This window comes from Manduca sexta, unplaced genomic scaffold (genome assembly GCF_014839805.1).
Source record: "Manduca sexta isolate Smith_Timp_Sample1 unplaced genomic scaffold, JHU_Msex_v1.0 HiC_scaffold_1559, whole genome shotgun sequence".
NCBI classification, from domain to species: Eukaryota; Metazoa; Arthropoda; class Insecta; order Lepidoptera; family Sphingidae; genus Manduca; species Manduca sexta.
The window spans coordinates 7728-29441 of NW_023592435.1; the positions used below are offsets into that span (position 1 = coordinate 7728).

Sequence of the window (21714 nt, forward strand, 5' to 3'; positions counted from 1 at the left end):
TTTAGGATAGCAAAATGTGTTCTAAAATTTCTGGAATTAAATTAGAAGGTACTAAGTTGGTCCTTAATAAATACTTATTGAGCCCTCAATTAACTTGCCGTGTTAAAAGTAATTAATTTGCTTTCGCTCGGATACATTTTTAGTTTCATGTGTTAAAAAAATGTTTCTTATAAAATATGAATCTATGCGAAAAAATAACAACTGTTGATAACTGTTTTAATAACACTTTAGCCAACCTCTTATATGACAGCGCATGGAATGAAAAAATGTACCTGAAATTATCCGTTGCAATTTTGGGTAGCAAATATATAATAATGGATATTTTACCATTGGAATAAAGAAAAAGGTAGGTATCTTCTTTCCGAGGCTATAAAAAAAATGCCATTAGGTTTAATATCGATTGAAAGAGTAAGTGCTCTGAAAAACTGTGCAGTGATGAATGAATCTGTCTTATTATGTACTCCACAATAGGGATGATAAGCAGGGACGATATAAATTGAAAGGGTTCATTGTTCATTCAACCTTCAGAAAATTACAGAATGTGTTCATTTTGTGACTACGTACATTAGAAACATTTTTCTTATGCCATTAATATTTAATAAGTGGATCTTTTCGTTTCAATTGTAGGAAATAATGGCTATACAAAATGGTAACTATATAGTAGAAGAATTTGGTAATGTTTGTAGCATAATTCACATTTATTAATGCGAATATTAGCATGTATTCTGTAAATATATTATTATTGTATTAATATATAAGGACGCAGTGACATCTTGTGATACGGACATATCAAATAAGACAGCGACTTATTACCAATTGGTAATAACTATTGGAGCAAAAATTTGGCCCTGATATCCGGTCTATAACTAACTATATATTTGAATATCTTTGAAAAAAGTACTTGACAAAAGCCGTCTAGAAGCCATTCTTTTTGTAGAAAATGTATTCACCTATATTCTCTTTGTTCGTCCCAGCGCTCTGTCCCGTTACTGCCGGCACCCTGCACGTTGTGTGCGGGCCAAGCTACATCGTTTTATGATTACGAATTTTATGACATTTATACGCTTTTTCCATACCTGCGATTTAAATGTAGCAGAGCAACTTTTGATTCGAGCTGAAATTAAAACCACGAGGACGGCTAGTTAATTCTGGTATGGAAGTGAGAATTAGATAAGACTTTTATTATACATAAGGGGTGGCGAGGTATGATTTCATTTCGTCGACTGTACATTGCAGGGCGTAGCGCCACTGTGTAATATTGTTACATTACGTCATAGTGCCGTGACGAGAGGCTGGGTGAGATGTCTGGCCAAAGCTTATTCCGAAAACTTTACGTAGTGGATTATAGGGCGTTTTATTCAAACTACTATAAATGCATAACAGTGCCTTGAGTAGCAAATACACCTGACATGTGTAGTTTAACATTTTCTTGCTATTTATAGTCTGCTAAAGTTTGACTTGTAGACTCCTAGGTCTTGTAACGTACATGGACTGTAGAGCAAAAGGTCCTAAATTTGATTTCTAGATAGAACAATGCTTGCTGTGAGTTTTCTTATTGAATTTGTTGACGTCAGACACGCTGAAGCGGCAGATTGTAAAAACTAAGCCAAATCCTGCAATATGCCAGAAAATATGTGTTGCGTCAACTTAAAATAAGAATAAGGAAAACTGACGGAATGGAATGGAGAAGTCAATAAAAATGCATAAATATTTTTACGGATTAAAAGATACACGTATTAACTAAATATAAACAATATCTACTAACTTGATAGTTTTTGTTGTTGTTAAGGATATGTGGAAGTTCTTCATCAATCTGAGTGCCGTATAACTAATTACGGAGGGTCAAAGGGTCCAAATAGTAAAACTAATAACTAACAAATATAACAAACATTAAAGTTCAAGATAGAGTGTTTACTGCTAGTTTGATTAATTTATTTTTACTACGGAATAATATAATTAATTTGACAGTTTATTATTTAAATATTTTAGTATGTTAGACAATTCTAATCTTCTGAATTGCTTTCAATTAATGCGCTGTCTGTGTTGATAGAATACTTTAGGCTAAAGATGTCTTTCATTTCTTACACATTAGCACTTGACATATATACCATATTTTAGGTAATGTAAAAGAAAATATATAAAAGCTTAGATCTCACATTTAGTCGACGTGACACTTCTGAATACATAAGTTTCTAATGACAGCATTTGCACCCAAATACTGAATTTATTCAGAAAGTAAATAGCATCGAAGTACATTAAAATTCCCTTAAGGGCAGACGGAGAATTTGAAAGGGCTTCTTAAAGCCCGGATTTACACCGGAAAATTATACCTAAGACTCACGGAATCCGTCCACATGCGAGATGCCGTTTTAATTGTGTTTACCGAGACTTACTTAGTTAACTGTAAGCTACTTAATTCTGAGATATAAGTAAGGAAGACTTTCACTGTTTGCGCCAACAAATTGTTAATACGATTGTTTGTACGGTAATTCTATATTTTATGACATAATTTATCCCTCGTAACACAATAACATCGTGGAATATTAACACGAACAAGAATTGTATAACATATATTGCGCATACACGAACTAATTATTTATTTAAGTAACGAGCAAGAGGCCATTTTCTTTTAATGATGCACTCTTCTATTGTCTTTGTAAATTACTAATCTCGTTTACCTCAAAGTTTTTTAATTACTCTTTCATCCAACTATCTGTACAGTTTTATTTACAAACTTTACGCAAGTCTCTCATGACGATCCCTAGCCTCACCCGTCAATAGTTGTAGTACAATATATAAATGTAGAAGAATGTCGTCAGCGCATAGTTGCGTAATATCTGCGTGATCCCAAACTAACATGCAAATATTTTCTAGTTTAGCATATCAAGGAATTAATGGAAGCACATTTCACACATGCCGCGTGTTCGAGTCAATGAAGCATGCCCGATGCATATCTCTGCTGATGGTGTGTATTGGGAACTACGCATAGTATCGCACCTTACGCGTATTTCTCCTAACATGCACGCCAGACTAGAGTAACACGGCAAACACGGGGGATGCCGATCCATATCGCAATTATTTTCCCATTTTTCGTTCTTTTCAAGGCTTTTTTTATGGACTCCGTGTTTGAAAATGTTTATTAACCCTATTTTATTCGTAGAATTCTTTTTTAATGCCTCTCACCTTGCAAACGGCCTTGATCAATGCGTTCCATACTTATTGGCGCTTAATTTTACGGGCAGAAATACAACAATTTATTTAAAAAAACAATTTGAGGTTTTTGGAACATTTTAAACAAAAAAAAATATTCCTTAATAAATTGTCTATCTACTGGATTAAAATTATTAGTCTAGTCAAAATAGACATCAAAAACATGTGTAAAGGAAAAATTCGCTGAGAGCTGAAATTTGATATAGACGATAAATAGGTAAGGATCAATAAAATGTCAAAAGTCCCCATCGATCCTATGTGTACATAAAATTTTATTCAAGGTCAAATGTCAAAAATTGCGGTTTTTTCCATTTTTCTCTGAACCGGAGATTTATCGTAAGTAGATCAGAAAAAAGTTGCAGATCATACAATTCCCTACAACAACGGTTCTAATATTTTTTTCGTACGAGTCACCGTTCGGGAGACATCGCGATTTTAAAGTTGAAAAATTTATATTCTTCATGGACGTTTAATATAAGTAAAAATAACAATCTCTATCTACAATGTCAGTTCCTAGAGGTATTCCTCTAGCTGTAATACAACTACACCTACAAGGCAGTCAAATTATATTTGAAATATAATAATAATGGCGGTACGCGTCGTAAACACACTCGTGATTGGTCATTTCGACCTCCAATGCATCGATGGTTCTGGCAATTGATTTCTATCATTCTTCCTATGTGTTCACTATTCGTGTCGTTATCTATAATTAGTATCTAAAGACAAACGTAATCAGGTTATGTATGACATGGCCATTATATTTATTATTTTAATCAGATGATAGAATAAGATGAAATGTCATCAAAAGAAAGTGTGACAATACAAATAAAAAGACTAATAATTAATGCGACAAATGATCTTTTATTAATTCCAGATTTACATTACACAGTTTCCTTTATTGGTGTCAAAAAATAACTCAATAAATTTATACCTTTTGGTGGTATTTAGTAATTACATACTATTATGTAAAATAATCAAACTGTAATATTTATTAAGTATCAGCACTAAATTATAACGATGATATTTTAATTATATAAATATATATACCTGGTGGTAGGTCTCTCATATGTGAGAGTCCTCCTGGGTGAGTACTACCGCAATGACTATTTCTACCGCCAAGCAGCAAGTTTAGTCAAAATTGTTTTCCGGTTTTAAGAGCATTATAGCCAGTGTAACTACTGGACATTATAACTCTTAACATCTCATGTCTCAGGATGTCGAGCGCAGTGGAATACCAAAAAATACTTAGTAATTCAAGTTAATAATGTTGGATGGTGGTTCTTCTGTTTATGGGCAATCGTATCTCTTACCATTAGGCGAACGACAAGCTTCTCTCGTCATTCAAAACAATGACAAAAAAAAATTATTCCAAATCTCACGTTTAGTTCAAATCAATTTGTCTCAAATAAACTATGTCAGGCGTCAGCCCGTCGGTCACTGATGCAAATTCTCTTTGTCAGCAACGGAACTGATGGATTAAAATTTTGATTGAGATCATAGGATACACAAGTGGATTGAGGCTGGTCGCTACTAAATCATTAGAGACTAAATTGATTAAGTCCGTTCATTGAAAACGTTAATCGTTAAGGTACTTAAACTACTATACCAGTGTACATGCCTCACTACTATATGATATTAATAGCAGGAATTGCAGGAATTGAATTGCTTTACTTTCCTCAAAGTTCATAAATAAATTGTAAAACGCTCTTTTTACAGTAAACATTATATTAGCAAAATAATTACAGAATACAATTTTAAACATTCTTTTGACAACGTCCAGCCAGAGAGAATAATAATAGAATAGTCGCCGCGTGACATATCTTCTCTTCTGCCAGCCTGCCCGCGCAGCTGAATACTTCCGGAAACGCCCGATGTCATCGGCTAGGATAGCGGCGCGTAACAAAATGTATTTCTCTCTTGCATAACTTGAGCCTCTGGTCTAATGTCTAAATGTTTAAAGTGCATTATACGCTGCCTCTTCATTTCTTACTTCCTGACTATGTTATTGTCTAGATATATATCAACTTTTATAAAACCTACACGTTGTTCGATCTAGCATTAATATATACTAGCAATATTTCGTATCTTTTTATTCTACGTACACAAGACTGTGGCTGTTAGTAATCTAATAAATCGCGACAGTCGGCATATTCTCTGCATAAAAATATAAACGTACTCGGTCAGATCGTGTCAGGATTCAGTTTAGAGTGCTTTTACATAATTTGCACGGCATATATACCCTTTAAACTCGGCACGCTCCATTTTTACCCTCTTTGCTTTATCGCCTCTCTTAACCTTTTATAATCAAAAGAGGTCAAGTGACAGTGTTTATTGAAAAAAAGCCTTAGAAGATCGAAGTCAGAAGTAATTTCGTTAATATTAAAAAAGATATAAAGCAATAAAAGAAAATGTAGAACCGCTATATATTCTTGCGCGGTCAATGTTATAATATTATAGTAGGTGAAGTTTCTCCCTATTAGTAAATATTTTCTTTGTAGAGATAGTTTTCGTACAGAGTAGTTTTTGTAGTCTTTGCAGAGATAGTTAAAATAAAAAAAAAATAAACAAATACAATAATGACATCACAATAATCTACGATCGTTGCTAAATTTGTTTGATAAATAAATATTTCCGACCGTATTTCCCTTATTGCGTCATACGCACCCAGAATGGTTCCCTGCGTCAGATCTGTGAACATAATGACGCCAGTCATAATTAATAACTACGCCACTTAAGCCATTAAAATCGTGAAGTTGATATGAAATTATAAAATCATGATTTTGTTTCTTATTTTGCGACAAAAATACGATAATAATAAATAAACAAGTAATTAAGTTCTAAGCCGGCATAATAGACGCTTACATTACCGAAAAAAAGGTTTTTCAGGGAAAAGCTTGCAATCATTTTAAGATACATAGCAGAGATACATACTTACCTGACTGACGTTTAATACCTATATTGTTAAACGCTCTTTTTACAGTAAACATTATATTAGCAAAATAATTACAGAATACAATTTTAGACATTCTTTTGACAACGTCCAACCAGAGAGAATAATAATAGAATAGTCGCCGCGTGACATATTTTCTCTTCTGCCAGCCTGCCCGCGCAGCCGAATACTTCCGGAAACGCCCGATGTCAGCGGCTAGGATAGCGGCGCGTAACAATATATTATGCTCAGACTACTACGCTATAGTAAACGTCAGTGTAGGTATATCATGTCTACATTTTGAATACATAGCAGAAAGTCCTTCGTAGTATTATGCACAAACTCATAAATAATACACTGCATATACGCGCAGACATATAAATATCCAATCGATCTGAGTTCTGAGGGATCTAAGGTACTTATTGTGTCAACTGTAACTTATTTTTTTTATATTTAAAAAAATTAGGTACTTAAATATTATTATAATGTAACAAAATTGATTAAGTTCATAATATTTTGATTTTGATATATTATTTTCTTCTTACTTCTATGTCTTGCTTTTATACTCGTATTTTATTTATTTTCTAATAATGAGTGGAAATTTTTATAGGAAAACGTTTAAAATGCTTTTATATTATTTAGGTATAACAAAAATAACGAATATATAAACTGGCTAAAGAGTTGAGACCAAATAGCGAAATATATTTTATAGTCGCAAAACAATGGATTTTTTAAATTATTTATTGAACGTGATTTGCACAAGCAATGTTTTAAAATTTAATATTAAATGATGGTGGTGATTACGACCCACTGGTGGCATGTTTCTTATATGTAAGAATCCGCCTGAGTGAGTACCACCGCAGTATCTGTTTCTGCCGCCAAGCAGCAGTGTGTAGTCGCTGTTGTGTTCCGATTTGAAGAACTTTGTAGTACTGGACATAATAAGACTTGACATCTTGTGTCTCGGGATCGCGAGCGCAGCAAACAATACTTTGTCATCAAGGTGTTTCTGCTGTTTATGGAGGGTCATATCGCTTAAAGTTTGGCACACGAAAGTTGAGCCTAAAGCGGCGATAGCCTAGTTGGGTGTGGAACGGACTGCCGAGACGAATGTCCGCAGGTTCAAATCCCAAGGGCACACACCTCTGACTTTTCTAAAAAATCATGTGTGTATTCTTTGTGAATTTATCGTTCGCTTTAACGGTGAAGGAAAACATCGTGAGGAAACCTGCACATCTGAGAAGTTCTCTATAGGAATTTCGAAGGTGTGGGAAGTCTACCAATCCGCACTAGGCCAGCGTGGTAGACTAAGGCCCAATCCCTCTCAGTAGTAGAGGAGGCCCGTGTTCAGCAGTGGGCAAGTATATAATACAGGGCTGATATTATTATTATTATTATTATACAAAGTGTAAAATATTGTGCACGATTTTAATTGATTATATCATTATAAATGAATAAAACAATAAAGATTGGTGTGCGAAAGTTATTATATACTATGATGAATAAGTTTAAAGGGGATACACAGAAGAAGCGAGGTGCCTTCCACAAAAAACGGCAATATTTATATGTGATAACGAGATTTATAGCTTAGTTTAACAGAATTAGTTATGATACTTAAAGTATATCTTTAAATCGGTAATGTTGAGTAGGACATCCAAGAGGCGGTACATTAGTCCGGTACATGACGTCAAAATGTAAGAGTGGCTCAAAATTATATATTGTACTACTTCAAATTTTATGTCGCGGCTGTCGCGTTACTCATTCTCCGTCTTTGGTAAACTATAGGACGAGGACAGTGAGGTAGAAAACCTCATGCTACAAATTACAATAGGACGTTATTTTACAATGAACATTACATTACTGCGTTTCGAGTCGCGAGCGAGAGGGAAATATTTTTAGTGTTAACATTAAAAAATACTGTAAGACACGCATTGAAGCGCTGAGCCTCACTACGCCTCGCCTCATTTGAAGTAGGACATTGTACCGGCTCAATACTAAAAAGAGGTTATTCTTACAAACTCTTTTTCATGTCATGTCCTACCCAACTCTATAAATCGGTGTTTTTTTTTTTTTTTATTTGGCGTAATACCAGTTTTAAAAAAAAATACCTGATTCGTATCAATATAAATAAATTATCAATTTCCAGATAATATGGATATCGGTAAATTTTATTAAAGAAACTGCTTTCTAAGAGGAGATGCTAATTAAAACCAAGTGTTAATATTTGGAAGTAATTACAGCAATGACTGGTGTGTACATGATTTTGTAACGCATTAGTTTATTTGTATTGTACCTATGTTCATGTCCATAATAATAGCATTATTTTCTTTCTCAAGAGTTAGCGTTGCAGCTTTAAAACGAAATAAAAAAGAAGGACAAGTGAATGATGCATTTTTTTGTACATCTACAAAAAAGGGGCCTCGTTAACCCACAGTATCTAATTTATATGGTTTTGAAATAAGCTTAAATGTCACAAGAAATAAAATAAATTAATTTTACTTAGTAAAAAAAGAAGTTCCTATTTTGCGATGCTTATTGACAGATCTAAGGTACCTAGTCCATTAAGTTTACTGGTTCTCGCGAAACGTTACATCACATATTGCATAATAATAGTTATGAGTTTAGGCAAAACAAAAACGAGCGACCATTACTTATTGAAAGATTTGACATTGCAGCTTGGAGACACAATTTTTTAAAATCCATTTTTGTCTGGTACAGAATCATAACAAACATAGAAAACACCTCATGGACCGATCATGGACGTCGTCATGACCAATGACTGAAATGGCTCACAAAAAATTTTTTTTTCGTGATTTTGGTTTTGATTACTACTCGTATAATAAATTAATATTTAAATAATTAACATTTTATTTTTATTTCTATCATAATAACGTTAAGTTTAATATATAACAATCTGTTCTGCCGTCTGAGGCTTCTTAATATTGTTTATAATACTAGTAATAGAATATAATATGAGAAGTTTAAACCCATTCATATACGCATTTTACTTCGGAAAATCAAACCTAAATGTCATATTATTTGTACAGTATCGAGACAATTTATTCCTACTATACTTAGCGATACCACACGTATCTTTTTTAAATTCGCCGCGCTTCTTCAGGCTCAACTTTCGTGTGCCAGACTATACCATCAGGTGAATGGCAGGTTCGTCGCGTCATTCAAGGCAATAAAAAAATAAATAAAATATTATAACACAATTCAAAAACGTTACTTATATTGTGAAAAAATAGTATAGCCGTCGCATAATGAATAGCCTATTCTATTCCTGCTCCTAACCAGCAATCCAGATAACCACAAATAACCACAAATAAATTACTATAGAGGTAGGTACAATATAATCTGTACATTGAGTAATGTCAGTTTCGAAGCGTTTATTCTAAATTGGAGGAATTCAAAAGGCATGGAAATATCCGGGAACAAAATAAAACAAGTTTTAGGTAAAAAAAGAATCCAGTTCAGAGCGAAATATACTATAACAGCCGTCTAGGCACTGCTTTTGAGCTTGTGACTCAGCAACCTTTTTTTTTTTTTTTTTTTACGTAGGTAAATTATTAGTTGACTATCTCCCGCCTTGGGATGGGCGGGAGGGCGTGTCAGACTTTTACTGACTAAAAACCTACGGTGTTCCCATCCTTTGCCTATGTGCCTAGGTCCAAGACCCGGTGGCATTGAGACCTAGGCAGGCACCGGCCCTAAAGGGCCCCGCAAATCACACTGACACTGCTCTTCGAGGTGCGCGTGGAACACTACGCGCCGTACACACGGGCCGTTGGGGTGTTTCGGGCGACGAGCTACCCAATGCTCGTCACCCGACGGTCCGCGCCTACGGAGGCCGACGATCCTCAGCAGACGTTCGACGCCCGCGTCTTGTGCGTCTGCCGTGGCGGATGGGACGTTGGGCGCTTTGGCGCCGTATCCGTTCCGCCACCTCCTTTGCGAGCATCACGTCCTCGCAGAAGGAGGTGACTGCGTCCCACTCTCTCTCGCCCGGAGCATGGCTTCTACCAGGCCCCGACGCGAGAGGTCTCCGCCACCGATGGCCGTTGTGAGAACACGGCGGTGCTCAGCCCAAGCTGGGCACACCTCCACCGTATGCTCCACCGTGTCCTCCGGCCTATCCGCACAGTAAAAACACGCGGGCGTATCCTCCACCCGGATCCGATACAGGTACCTGACGAAGCAACCGTGACCGGTCAGTACCTGCGTCGTCCGGAATGAGAGGACGCCGTGACGTCTCGTCAGCCACACCTCGAAGAGGAGACTTACCGCCGCTATCGTGGCGTGCCCAGCCAAGGGTTGCGACAGTCGTTGTCGCCATTCCGCCATGAGGTTCTGCCGGAGCTCCGTCCGCCGCGCGGCAATTTGTCGCGGTAGCGAGCTACGCCCCGGCTCTGCGCCTCCCCACGCCACACATACAGTGACGCAAGGACCTTCGCCTCGAGACCCCATGGCGGCAGTCCGGCAAGGAGGCCCGCCGCCTCGCAGGAGATCGTGCGGTATCCCCGTATCAGCCGTATGGCCATCTCTCTTTGTGGCGCGTTCAGAAAGCGGCCTTGCCGCCGCGCCACAGCTGCGGACCATACGGGGCACCGTACAGGGCCATGGACCGCACGACTCCTGCGTAGAGCCGCCGGCAGGGAGCATTTGGCCCCCCCCAAGTTTGGCAAAAGAAACCGCATTATGCAGGTGAATTTTACCAACCCGGGAGCCAAAAGGCGGATGTGCTCCTTGAAGTTCCACCGGCTTCAGCGACCTTAATTTGTTTTGTAATCTTTAATATTTTTGAAAACCAGTTTTCTGGGGATTCTTGAATCAGTTTGAGGATATTTTAAAATATACCTAGCAACACAGCTAGAATCTTTTATCTATAATCTATGAATTAATCATAAAATTTAACAAAATTCAATATTGTTTTATGCGGTAGGTGTGTTAATCGTATTTTATCTTTTTTTAAAAAAAATCTTATTAATTCTTAATAGCCTTCTTCGTTATTTAAGTATTTCACATCTGAGTTATACTGAAAAATCACTTTTATTTGTATTTTTATTAGATTACTCGAAACGAAAAATTTTCGTCATAGATAACTACGACGTGAATTGACGTGAATATTTTGCCGGCAGAATTATTACTAACGATCAAAAATGAGTTGCCCTTTCAATGAAGAACAATTAACGCAATTAAAAGTTTTCGTCGAACTATGCAAGAACCAGCCGCAGATTTTGCATCACCCGAAATTGGCTTTCTTTAAAGATTATTTGGTGTCACTGGGAGTAACAATCCCTACAGCTACGTTTGGTGCTAAAAACTTTACGCCTTCCGGAGATACGTAAGTAATAAACTCATGAAATATTTATAAATTATCCGATTACTACGATGTGCGCCTAATTTGCGTACAACAGTCAACCATTTCTATGTACTTAGTACGTAATTTCTGGAATGTTATTTATCTACCTAACCTGCATAATGACACCGGCTGCGAAAATATGTCCGTGAAGACACGATTTTTTTTTATTTTAGAATCTTTTGGAAGTATGATGTACCAAATTAAATTCATAACGTGTTAATTAAATTTATAACGTGATAATGCTATTGATTCTTTTAGAACAAGTAAATATATTGTTTCGTATTTTTTATATTAATTTTAAAAATCAATTACATTGCGGGGCTAAATACTTTTTGCCTTAAATTAAAATACATATGACAATACTTTGTAGCATGTATTTAAAATACAAATTGTTATGTACAGTCAGATGTTAGGTAATGTAAATAAAAACAAGTCCAGTCTATTATTCTGTAAAAAGAATTTCTTTTCATGAAGACTACATTTTTAAATATACTTTTAAACCAATAATGTCTCATTATGAGTGAATAATTATTTTCTGCAAAAAGTACCCACTAATAAAATGGCTGAATTTGTTTATGTTAAAATGTATTTTAATTCTATAAGTATTTTTTGAAGTATCAATAACTAAAAAATTACATTTTCAGGTAGTAATTGAAATACAAGCACATAGTTGGTGTTTGTGTTTCAAGTATGTCCTAAACATATATTACCCAACCCTATTTTTACTTCAATTATAAAGACACAAACAAAATTCTATGTCCAAAATTAAATCAAAATAATTATTTTTAGCAACACAAGTAACAATAATGCTGAAGAAAAGGCTGAGCCATCGTCAGAAGAGGAGTCAGAACCTGAGTCTGATGTGGAACTTGACATGGAAGGTAGGGTAACAAGTTTTGTTAAAGATAAAAATCACTGAAGAAGCAGTAGAGTTACATGACAAGCAAAATTGCATAGACCGTTTTTTGAGAAGCTCAGCAACCTGCTTGGGGTGAGATTCATCCCTTGCTGTGACATATTAGGTCCTTCAAAGCCCTATTTGCTATAATTACTACCCACCTTTAAGGTTTTGCCCCTGGATAAAACCCATATTTAATATAATTATAGTATAATATCAATACTAGTAACTAGCATACTTTGTGTGTCTGACTAGTAGATCAGAAAGTATAAAGCCTCTAATTCTGAGATGGGAATACTCTACTAATCACTAGAATGATTGCTAGTTAAGTTCTCCAATAATAAGTATTGATAAGTTCAAGATCTCATTTTATCGACTTGCAATGTTTTGGAGTTTATTAATAATGATATTATTGTGTAAACATTAAAAGAAAGTATGTTACTAGTCTTTTTTATTGAAACTAATTACTAAATTAGTAAATCAATTTTTATAGATGAACAATAAGTATAGTTTTTAGGCATTGATCTTCATCAATATTACACAAAAAAATATTTTTTATTATATGTCCTAACTTGTGACTACTAAAGTAATTGAGACCTTCTATGATTAGAGCACTTTTCTTAGGTTTAAACTCAAATCTAACTTCACTTTATTTAGCAGGTTTTCACAGTAAACTTTAGATATTTTTTTTTATTTATTTATTTTATTACACATATACAAAGAGTATAAAGGCAGACTTAATGCCGAAGGTGTCTTCTACCTGTAATATTGAGCTATAGTATTTGAGAAAAAATAAATTAAAATGCCCTTGTTGTTCCTCAGGTGTTGTAGAAGGTGATGCTATGGATAACAATCAAGTAATGGGTGATCCCGACAAAGAACCCACAGATGAAGAGAGAGATCAATCTGATGAGAAAAGATCTGAAGCCATGCGTGCTTTCTCCGAGCAGCAGTTTGATGAAGCTCTCAAACTTTACAATGAAGCTATCCAACTGAATCCGCAGAGTGCTTTACTCTTTGCTAAGAGAGGACAGGTAACACATCATATCTATTTTAATTAAGATTTCATTCATAATTGGACACTCCCAAAGAAAATAACTACTTGGAATTTGTTGATTAAATGGTGGTTTAATAATTATTAGGTAGATAAATACAAAAAAAATCATATTAGGATTTGTTTTATTATTATACTTTAGCTTATAAACACGATTTCTTTGCATTTATTATGTAATCATTAATGATCTGGGTGTATTTATTTCAGATTTATCTGAGACTGAATAAGCCTAATGCTTGTATTAAAGACTGCACACGTGCTTTAGAACTGAACTGCGACAGCGCCCGCTGCTTACAAATTCCGCGGCCGTGCTTACAGGTATCACAGTTTTTTACAAATTGTTATATAATAGCCGCTCTACTAGTAAACTTGTATACATCTGTAATAGTATACTTTGTGTGGTCCTGCTATTTAAAAGGAAGTTTAACCTCAGAAGAAGCGAGACAAAGCCCATGCGTAACTTAGGGTGGTATGTTACTTATAAACAGTATATAAGGACATGAGCACTGTATATTAGTGAGGCTTTATGCATATGGGTATCATTTGATCATTAAACGGTATTAGGGATTTTCTATTTCTCAAATTATTTAAACTTAGTGAAAAAAAAATTGTTACAAACACTAACATTAATAAAGTTCAATCGTTACAGATAATTAATATTTAACATACTATAGTATTTAATGTGTGATTAATAAAGGCAGGTATTACTAGTGTAATGTTCACATTATTATAATAGAAAAATGACAATCTAATAAATTCAAGGCTTTCATTGCATGGTCGAGAGATTGAAATTACCTTGGCAAATAGTACCTAGTAGTATAATGAAATAAATGCATGACATAAGTGTGCAAAGATAACTGCTAATTGTTTATGTACATACACATTTTTGACCATCACTACTTAGTCATCAAAGATAATTATAAAACTGTATGCAATACTGAAGTTATTACCTCCAAACCAAACTTTTTTTGTTTTTAAAAATGATATTATTATTATATTTTTTTTATGTGTATGGGTCATTTAAGTCCCTTACAAACAAACATCGAAATCCATACTCATCATGCATATGTGGCTAAAACTGTTCCCATGAAGAATATTTTAAATAATTAGATTCTCAGGATGTTCCAATATATTCCTGCAATACATTCGTATTTAGGCCACTATGCCGGGATTTAACACTTTCCCCCTTATTCATAACATTATTTTTGTAAGGACGGAGCATTGCTGTGATCTCTGAAGTCTGTTTCTTAACTTTGTTTATCTGACAGCCAACTAGATTTAAGTTGTATCTCATTATTAGCCAATCACAACGGCCTTATGTTTACGTACTGCAAAAGCTGTCATGCCGTCAGCACTGAGAAAGAGATTTGTTATCACACCAATGCTCAGTCCTTAGATAAAAACGAAAGGAACGAAATTGAATAAGAGGGTTTGTATACAGGCAGATTTAAGGGGGGATTGTGAGGGTTACGGGGTTCGTATACCACTAGCAAAACAACTGTTAATAACCTGTTTTTCACAGGCTGTTAGGTCGATTTGAGGATGCCTCTCATGATCTGTGTGAATCTCTAAAGATTGATTATGATGATCAAACCAACGATTGGCTAAACGAGGTAAAGCCTAACGCTGAAAAGTTGCGCCAACATAAGCTGAGTGTTCAACGAAAGAAGGAAGAAAAAGAGGTAATCTTTTGTTCTAATATCTGCAATATATGAACATTTTCTTATAATATTTCTGTTTTATGCGATTAGCTATAGTAAAATCGTTTCATCGTCTACTGATTTGTCTACTATTGCGTATATTAATTCGAGATACCACCATAATGTTCTTTAACCTAACATCAAAGAGTAAAAGAAACTATTCTATCAACATTACATACTTCAAATATATTTACATTAACAGCATCGCGAGAAGCTGCGCCGCGCTCGTAAAGCGCAGGAGGCGCGCGCCCGTGCTGCCCGCGCCCAGGCCGAGGCGGCGGCCGGCATGCCAGGCTTCATGCCGGGAGGGATGCCCGGAGGAGGTATGCCCGGTGCTGGCGGATTCCCCGGTGGCATGGGTGGTATGGGTGGCATGAACCCGCAGGACTTCGGCAATCTGCTCTTTGACCCAGAGATCATGGCTGCTTTCCAGGTTGGTATAATATTATGATCATAGAAAAAGAATTTAAGAATGACAGTTACAGTACAGCATTTGCAGTTCCATATCATTTCGAGTGTAGTTAACTTCTAAATAAAATACAATAAATTATTTTTTAGGACCCTGAAGTTGCTGCAGCATTCCAGGATGTGTCGTCGAATCCGGCCAACTTCGTAAAATATCAAAATAACCCGAAGATTGCAGCTGTAATAGAAAAACTACAGACTAAGTTAGGAAAGGGTGGTGTTGGAGCATTTCCTGGTGGCTTCCCAGGTGAGTTTCACAATTTTAGGCAGGCTGCAATGCATCGTAACCTATCTTTATCTTAGATGAACAAAACCAGATTGTTCCAAACTATAACATACACTTCATTTCTAAGGAATCCTCGCCATGAAACCATTCATGCGTAATTAATCAGACCAGCCCCCTTAAAATGTCCCAAAAGACACGACTTCCAAGTCTGTTTATAATTGATCGAGAGACCAATGCGTCAGTCACGTGATAGTCTCTCAACCAATCCCAAATGAAATGATTCGCAGTCGTGTCGTGTTTCTTTGCCACATTCTAATGTGTGCTGAAAACTTAGCACTTACATAAGTAGAACCTACTCAAATCGCTTCTATGCTTGAACAAAGTTTATATTAGTATCGTATGCTTTTAGGATTTGGAGGAGCGCCAGGCGCACCCAACAGCGGCCCGAAACCACCAACGGACGACGACGTTGGACTCGACTAAACGCTATGCATTGTCATATAAAGCGATGATTAATTTTATGCCGTCATTAAACATGTTTAATCACGTATCACAACTCTGTAGTGGATACTTTTTTTATGTTTTAATATTTCATTGATTTTTACAAGATTTTTATATTTATAATCAAATACCACCTGCTCGTAAGCATTTAATAGAAAGTAAAAAATGCTTTGTTTTCGTACTTTATTGTGAAGAGATGTATGCGCGAGCAGGGGTGCTAACTGATAACGTACTATGTTATGTATTAAGATGCATGTATAAGGTTTGGGTCTAAAAGTAAATGTTCATTATTCTTAAGTGTTTTGATAACATAACTTGTAATCCGATTCATATAAAATTGATGGATAGCCAAAGATAAAATAGTCTTTCACCATTCGCCGAAGATTGCATCATATACGCCTCTCCTTTATGGCTTCAATAAAAAGCAATGCTATCACTAGACACTACATTATGTTTAATATTATATGTGTACTTTATAATAAATAAAATTGCATTAATACAGATTTTTTTGTATTTTTCACTGTCTATCTGAATTCTAGAGTCTACACCTACAAATACAAAATAAAAAACATTTTAAATTTAGTTCGCTTATTTCAGATTTTTCCCTGTAAATGCTGTACTGCCTTTGATGGGTCCTTTACTATCAAGCAGCATTCTTAGTACTGTTCTTTGTAATCTGGGTTGTTTTTTGTGGCAAAGCAGAACTGTTTGCTACTCAAAACTTTAATTATACAAAATGTATTAAACTCGTCACTGACATGTCGATGAGTCTCAATGATAATCCCATAATGTTAACAATGGCGTAACTTGCCATAGTGGAGCCGCATATCAAAATTTGTTAGGGGCTGTGCTTCTGAGCGTCTGCTTCGAATTAACGTATGGTCTACGAGAGGCTCCTAAACTCCGTGGGCCCCGTATCATTCATACGGCATTAGCTACGCTCCTGGTATTTAGTAAAACCTTAAGAAATGTAATGACACTGGGTACGGTGTTCTACTAACTGAGAAACTATAGTGCTTGCATGTGAGAAATAGACAAATAGCCAGGCATAGTCAAAAATCCAACCAAATAAAATGAGTACTACATTAGTAGTTATAACTATCAAGTAAAATTTAATTCTTACACAAACATATAATTATGAGAAACCTACTAATAAATCCAGCGGCGATAGCCTAGTTGGGTGTGAAACGGACTGCCGAGACGAATGTTCGCAGGTTCAAATCCCAAGGGCACGAACCTCTGAATTTTCTAAAAAATCATGTGTGTATTCTATGTGAATTTATTGTTCGCTTTGACGGTGAAGGAACACATCGTGAGGAAATCTGCACATCTGAGAAGTTCTCTATAGGAATTTCAAAGGTGTGTGAAGTAACCTAATCCCTCTCAGTAGTAGAGGAGGCCCATGCTCGGCAGTGGGCAAGTGTATAATACAGGGCTGATATTATTATTATTATATACTAATAAATACTTGAGATTGTGAGGGTTGTAGAATAAAAAAATGTTTTATATCACTATAATTACATTACTAAATACAGCAATTTATACAAATTAAACATCATTGACTCTTCCCCAGCCTAATCTTATCTTTCTTTCATGAAGTTTCAACCAGGATGGCATGCTTTTTGGCAGGGGTTGGGCATTGGGGAATTTCAATGGAGGTTCTGGCATTTTGAAAGGATCTTCATGTTTGAGTTTTCTGAGTAGGTACTCCTTATTTATTTGTTTTGGATCACGATATTTGTCCATGTAAAGGTTGAAAGGTTTTCTTCGTGGGAACCACTCTTGGGGCCTTATGTAGGGTGCGGGGAAGTCATATTCGAAAGCTGAAACAATTTAACATGAAAACATAATATACTAAGTATTATAATCATAATGACATACTATAGTGTACAATTTCACTGTTTTTTCATTTTGAAAATAATTTTTCTACTATGTACTCTCTTTTACATGTAGTAGCATCACTTGCCACACAGTATTGTTGCAAAGCACAAAATCAGTTAGAGGAGAAAATAACTTACAATTCCAGAAGAAATATGTATACCAAATTGAATAGAAACAAATAGAATATAGGGAGGGTAGAGGGTGTTTAAATAAATGTAAATACCTGGTTCTTTTATCTGGAGTGTGTTGTGGAAAAAGTCTTTAACACTCTCGTCCCAGTCACACTGATAGAAAGCAAGTCCAGCAGGTGTGATTACGTCTTGGTGTTTTTTGTACCAGTCTCTGGTTACAAATGTTCTATCTTGCAGAGGGGATGATGCCACAACTGTAAATATAAAATATGGCATTAAATCAGTATCTGAAGATGTATTTATTCAACACTCAAAACATCTAAAGCATAAACATACTAAACATAACAAAAAATTCTCACCTTTAGGTATATCATATAAGACTCTATCATTCTGCTTGTACAGGACAAACACATATCTGTGATATCCAGTGCCTTTTAAAGGGAATGGACGTAAATATTCCACTAATTCATCACCTTTTTCTATACTGTTCCCTGGAATATTGGCCACTAACCAATGTACATATTCTTTTTGATTTTCATGTAAATGGCCATCTAAGTTAGTTAAGGCTAATGTCCACAAACAGTTATTATCAGACTCATAACATACTGTAGGAGAGTTCAGTGCCTCTTTAGGTTTAATAACATTACCAGAACACACTGGTAATGAGTTTCCATCTCCAATATCATAGAATACTTCCAAATTCAAATACGGTATAAAATATCCTTCTCCATAAAGATGCTCAAACACAGCATAATGATCTGCTACTTGCTTTTTATGGTAGGGACCCGTTGTTTCCAACCATTCTTTCCTGACTTCATTTAAGTCAACTTCCAGTTTATGATTGCGGGCCAAGTTTTCTAAATTTGGATCACATTTTAATTTCTTGACATGTTCAGTCCTTGCTTTTTGTATATCATAGATATTTTTTCTGAAAGATTACCAAAGTATTACAATTTTATTAATTAACTGATTTGACCAGAATTTTGTAATAAGTATAGTATGTTTATTGTAATAAAACTATACATTGATCATTCCCAGGAATTCAAGTTCCAATTGCTTTGGTATAATTTAGATGTACATGAATTGTTATAATTTAAATATTTACAAGGAGAACGTATATTTTAAGATTTTTTTAGATTTACAACTTCAAGTACGTTTTAATAGTAAACAAGAAAGAAAACAAACCTCTCTGCTGGAAAACCGATGTCTATCTTGGTAAGAGATAGTTCGTCTTTATAATTCAATTCATCTAAGCGATCTTTAAGCGTCCGGGCATATATAGGAGGTTTTCCTCGCATTCTGTGTCCAAAACGAATTTGCTGATATTGGGCACTTGCCATACAGGCTCCCATAAATGATTTTAACATATTTACTAACCTGAAAATAAAAAATTGTTAAACTATTTCTTCAAAGATAAATTTTATTTCAACTAGAACATAAATTCACTTTTTCCTTAACACCTACTATCAAATCTAGTTAGAAAATATACGAAATTACCTTATATTTTAACTTTAGAATTTAATGTTTGGGAAATATAACAAAAAGTACATAAATAATTTAGGTTATGACTTATATACAAAACTTATGTATTATGAGTTTCGACTGATAAACAGGGTTACCAGCTTTTCTTTTACACTAAACTAGTTGTTTCATGCGACTATGTTCGCGTAAACTAGGAAAATAATATTACGTAGAATTTTTTTAATTTATGCGTAATTTATTGCGTATATACAGTAATCATCGCACCAAAATAAATATAGGGATCAATTTTGGACAACCGCGAAAATACTAAACGCACTACAATTTAATAGAATATTTTTAGGTCCAAAAAATCCCAAATGCTTCTACATAAATATTTTCAAATTAAAGAAGTTGAAATTAAAAATATATATATATATATATATATATATATATATATATATATATATATATATATATATATATATATATATATATGTTATTTGTATGCATCATAGAAAACCTCTGAGTATGGAAACAGTTATGTACGCTAACAACGGTTTAAAAGTTTTATCTATACTATTATATAAAGCTGAAGAGTTTGTTTGTTTGTTTGTTTGTTTGTTTGTTTGAACGCGCTAATCTCAGGAACTACCGGTCCAAACTGAAAAATTCTTTTTGCGTTGGATAGCCCTATGTTCGTGGAGTGCTATAGGCTATATATCATTACGCTATACCCAATGGGAGCGGAGCAGTAATAGCTAATCTCAGGAACTACCGGTCCGAACTGAAAAAATCTTTTTGCGTTGGATAGCCCTTTGTTCGTGGAGTGCTATAGGCTATATATCATCACGCTATACCCAATAGGAGCGGAGCAGTAATGGCTAATCTCAGGAACTACCAGTCCAAACTGAAAAATTCTTTTTGCGTTGGATAGCCCTTTGTTCGTGGAGTGCTATAGGCTATATATCATCACGCTATACCCAATAGGAGCGAAGCAGTAATGGCTAATCTTAGGAACTACCGGTCCAAACCGAAAAATTCTTTTTGCGTTGGATAGCCCTTTGTTCGTGGAGTGCTATGGGCTATATATCATCACGCTATGACCAATAAGAGCGGAGCAGTAATGACTAATCTCAGGAACTACCGGTCCAAACTGAAAAATTCTTTTTGCGTTGGATAGCCCTTTGTTCGTGGAGTGCTATAGGCTATAGATCATCACGCTATACCCAATAGGAGCGGAGCAGTAATGAAACATGTTGCAAAAACGGGAAAAATTATACGTTTCGAGAGCTTCCGTTGCCTGCGCTGCGTAAACGGTTAAATTTATGCAACAATGATGTATGACGGGATTGTTCCACTTTAAAAGTTCTAAAAATATATTATAAAACAAAGTCCCCGCTGCATCTGTCTGTCTGAACGTGTTAAACTCAAAAACTACCCAACGTATTAAAATGAAATTTGGTATGGAGACAGTTTGAGACCCTGGGAAGAACATAGGCTCCCGGGAAACTACTACTTTTATAACGGAAAACTTTAGCCTGAAAAACTTTATAACGCGGGCGGAGCCGCGGGCAAAAGCTAGTAGTACAATATTTGAGTGCTTTGGGTAATTCAAATCTATTAAACACTATTTATTATGCGAGATTGGCTAATTATAATAAAATCAAATTATTTTTTCTTTTTTTACTTACGTGCATAACATACTATATTATTACTAAAAGTTTAACATTTGCATAAAATAAAATACCTATAAAGGTAAAAATAATGTGCTAATATTGTTTACTCTTATCAACGCTTAATAATTTGACTTCATTCCATAAGCCGAGGGATAGCTTGTACACCATTAGCAGGGTACCTCCGGTGAAAAACACGGCCGTTCCACAAAAAAAAAGA

At 35.2% G+C, this 21714-nt stretch overlaps 2 protein-coding genes across 2 annotated transcripts; one reads left to right on the forward strand and one right to left on the reverse strand.

The window, feature by feature from the left end:
* Positions 1-10950: 10950 nt before the first annotated feature.
* LOC115446665 (hsc70-interacting protein) lies at positions 10951-16851 on the forward strand. Its single transcript, XM_030173421.2, is given in 10 exon segments — positions 10951-11080; positions 11281-11486; positions 12294-12385; positions 13225-13436; positions 13664-13741; positions 13743-13774; positions 14979-15138; positions 15359-15589; positions 15715-15868; positions 16257-16851. Coding segments are annotated over 9 exon segments (1218 nt in total). The 5' UTR covers positions 10951-11080; positions 11281-11301; the 3' UTR covers positions 16331-16851.
* A 996-nt stretch (positions 16852-17847) lies between these two features.
* LOC119191485 (39S ribosomal protein L38, mitochondrial-like) lies at positions 17848-19974 on the reverse strand. The gene is made up of 5 exons (XM_037445368.1): positions 19858-19974; positions 19546-19737; positions 18720-19288; positions 18453-18614; positions 17848-18171 (listed from the first exon to the last, which is right to left on the reverse strand). The coding sequence occupies exons 2-5, from the start codon at positions 19725-19727 to the stop codon at positions 17897-17899; spliced, it is 1188 nt and encodes a 395-aa protein (XP_037301265.1). The 5' UTR covers positions 19728-19737; positions 19858-19974; the 3' UTR covers positions 17848-17896.
* Between the last annotated feature and the right edge of the window lie 1740 nt (positions 19975-21714).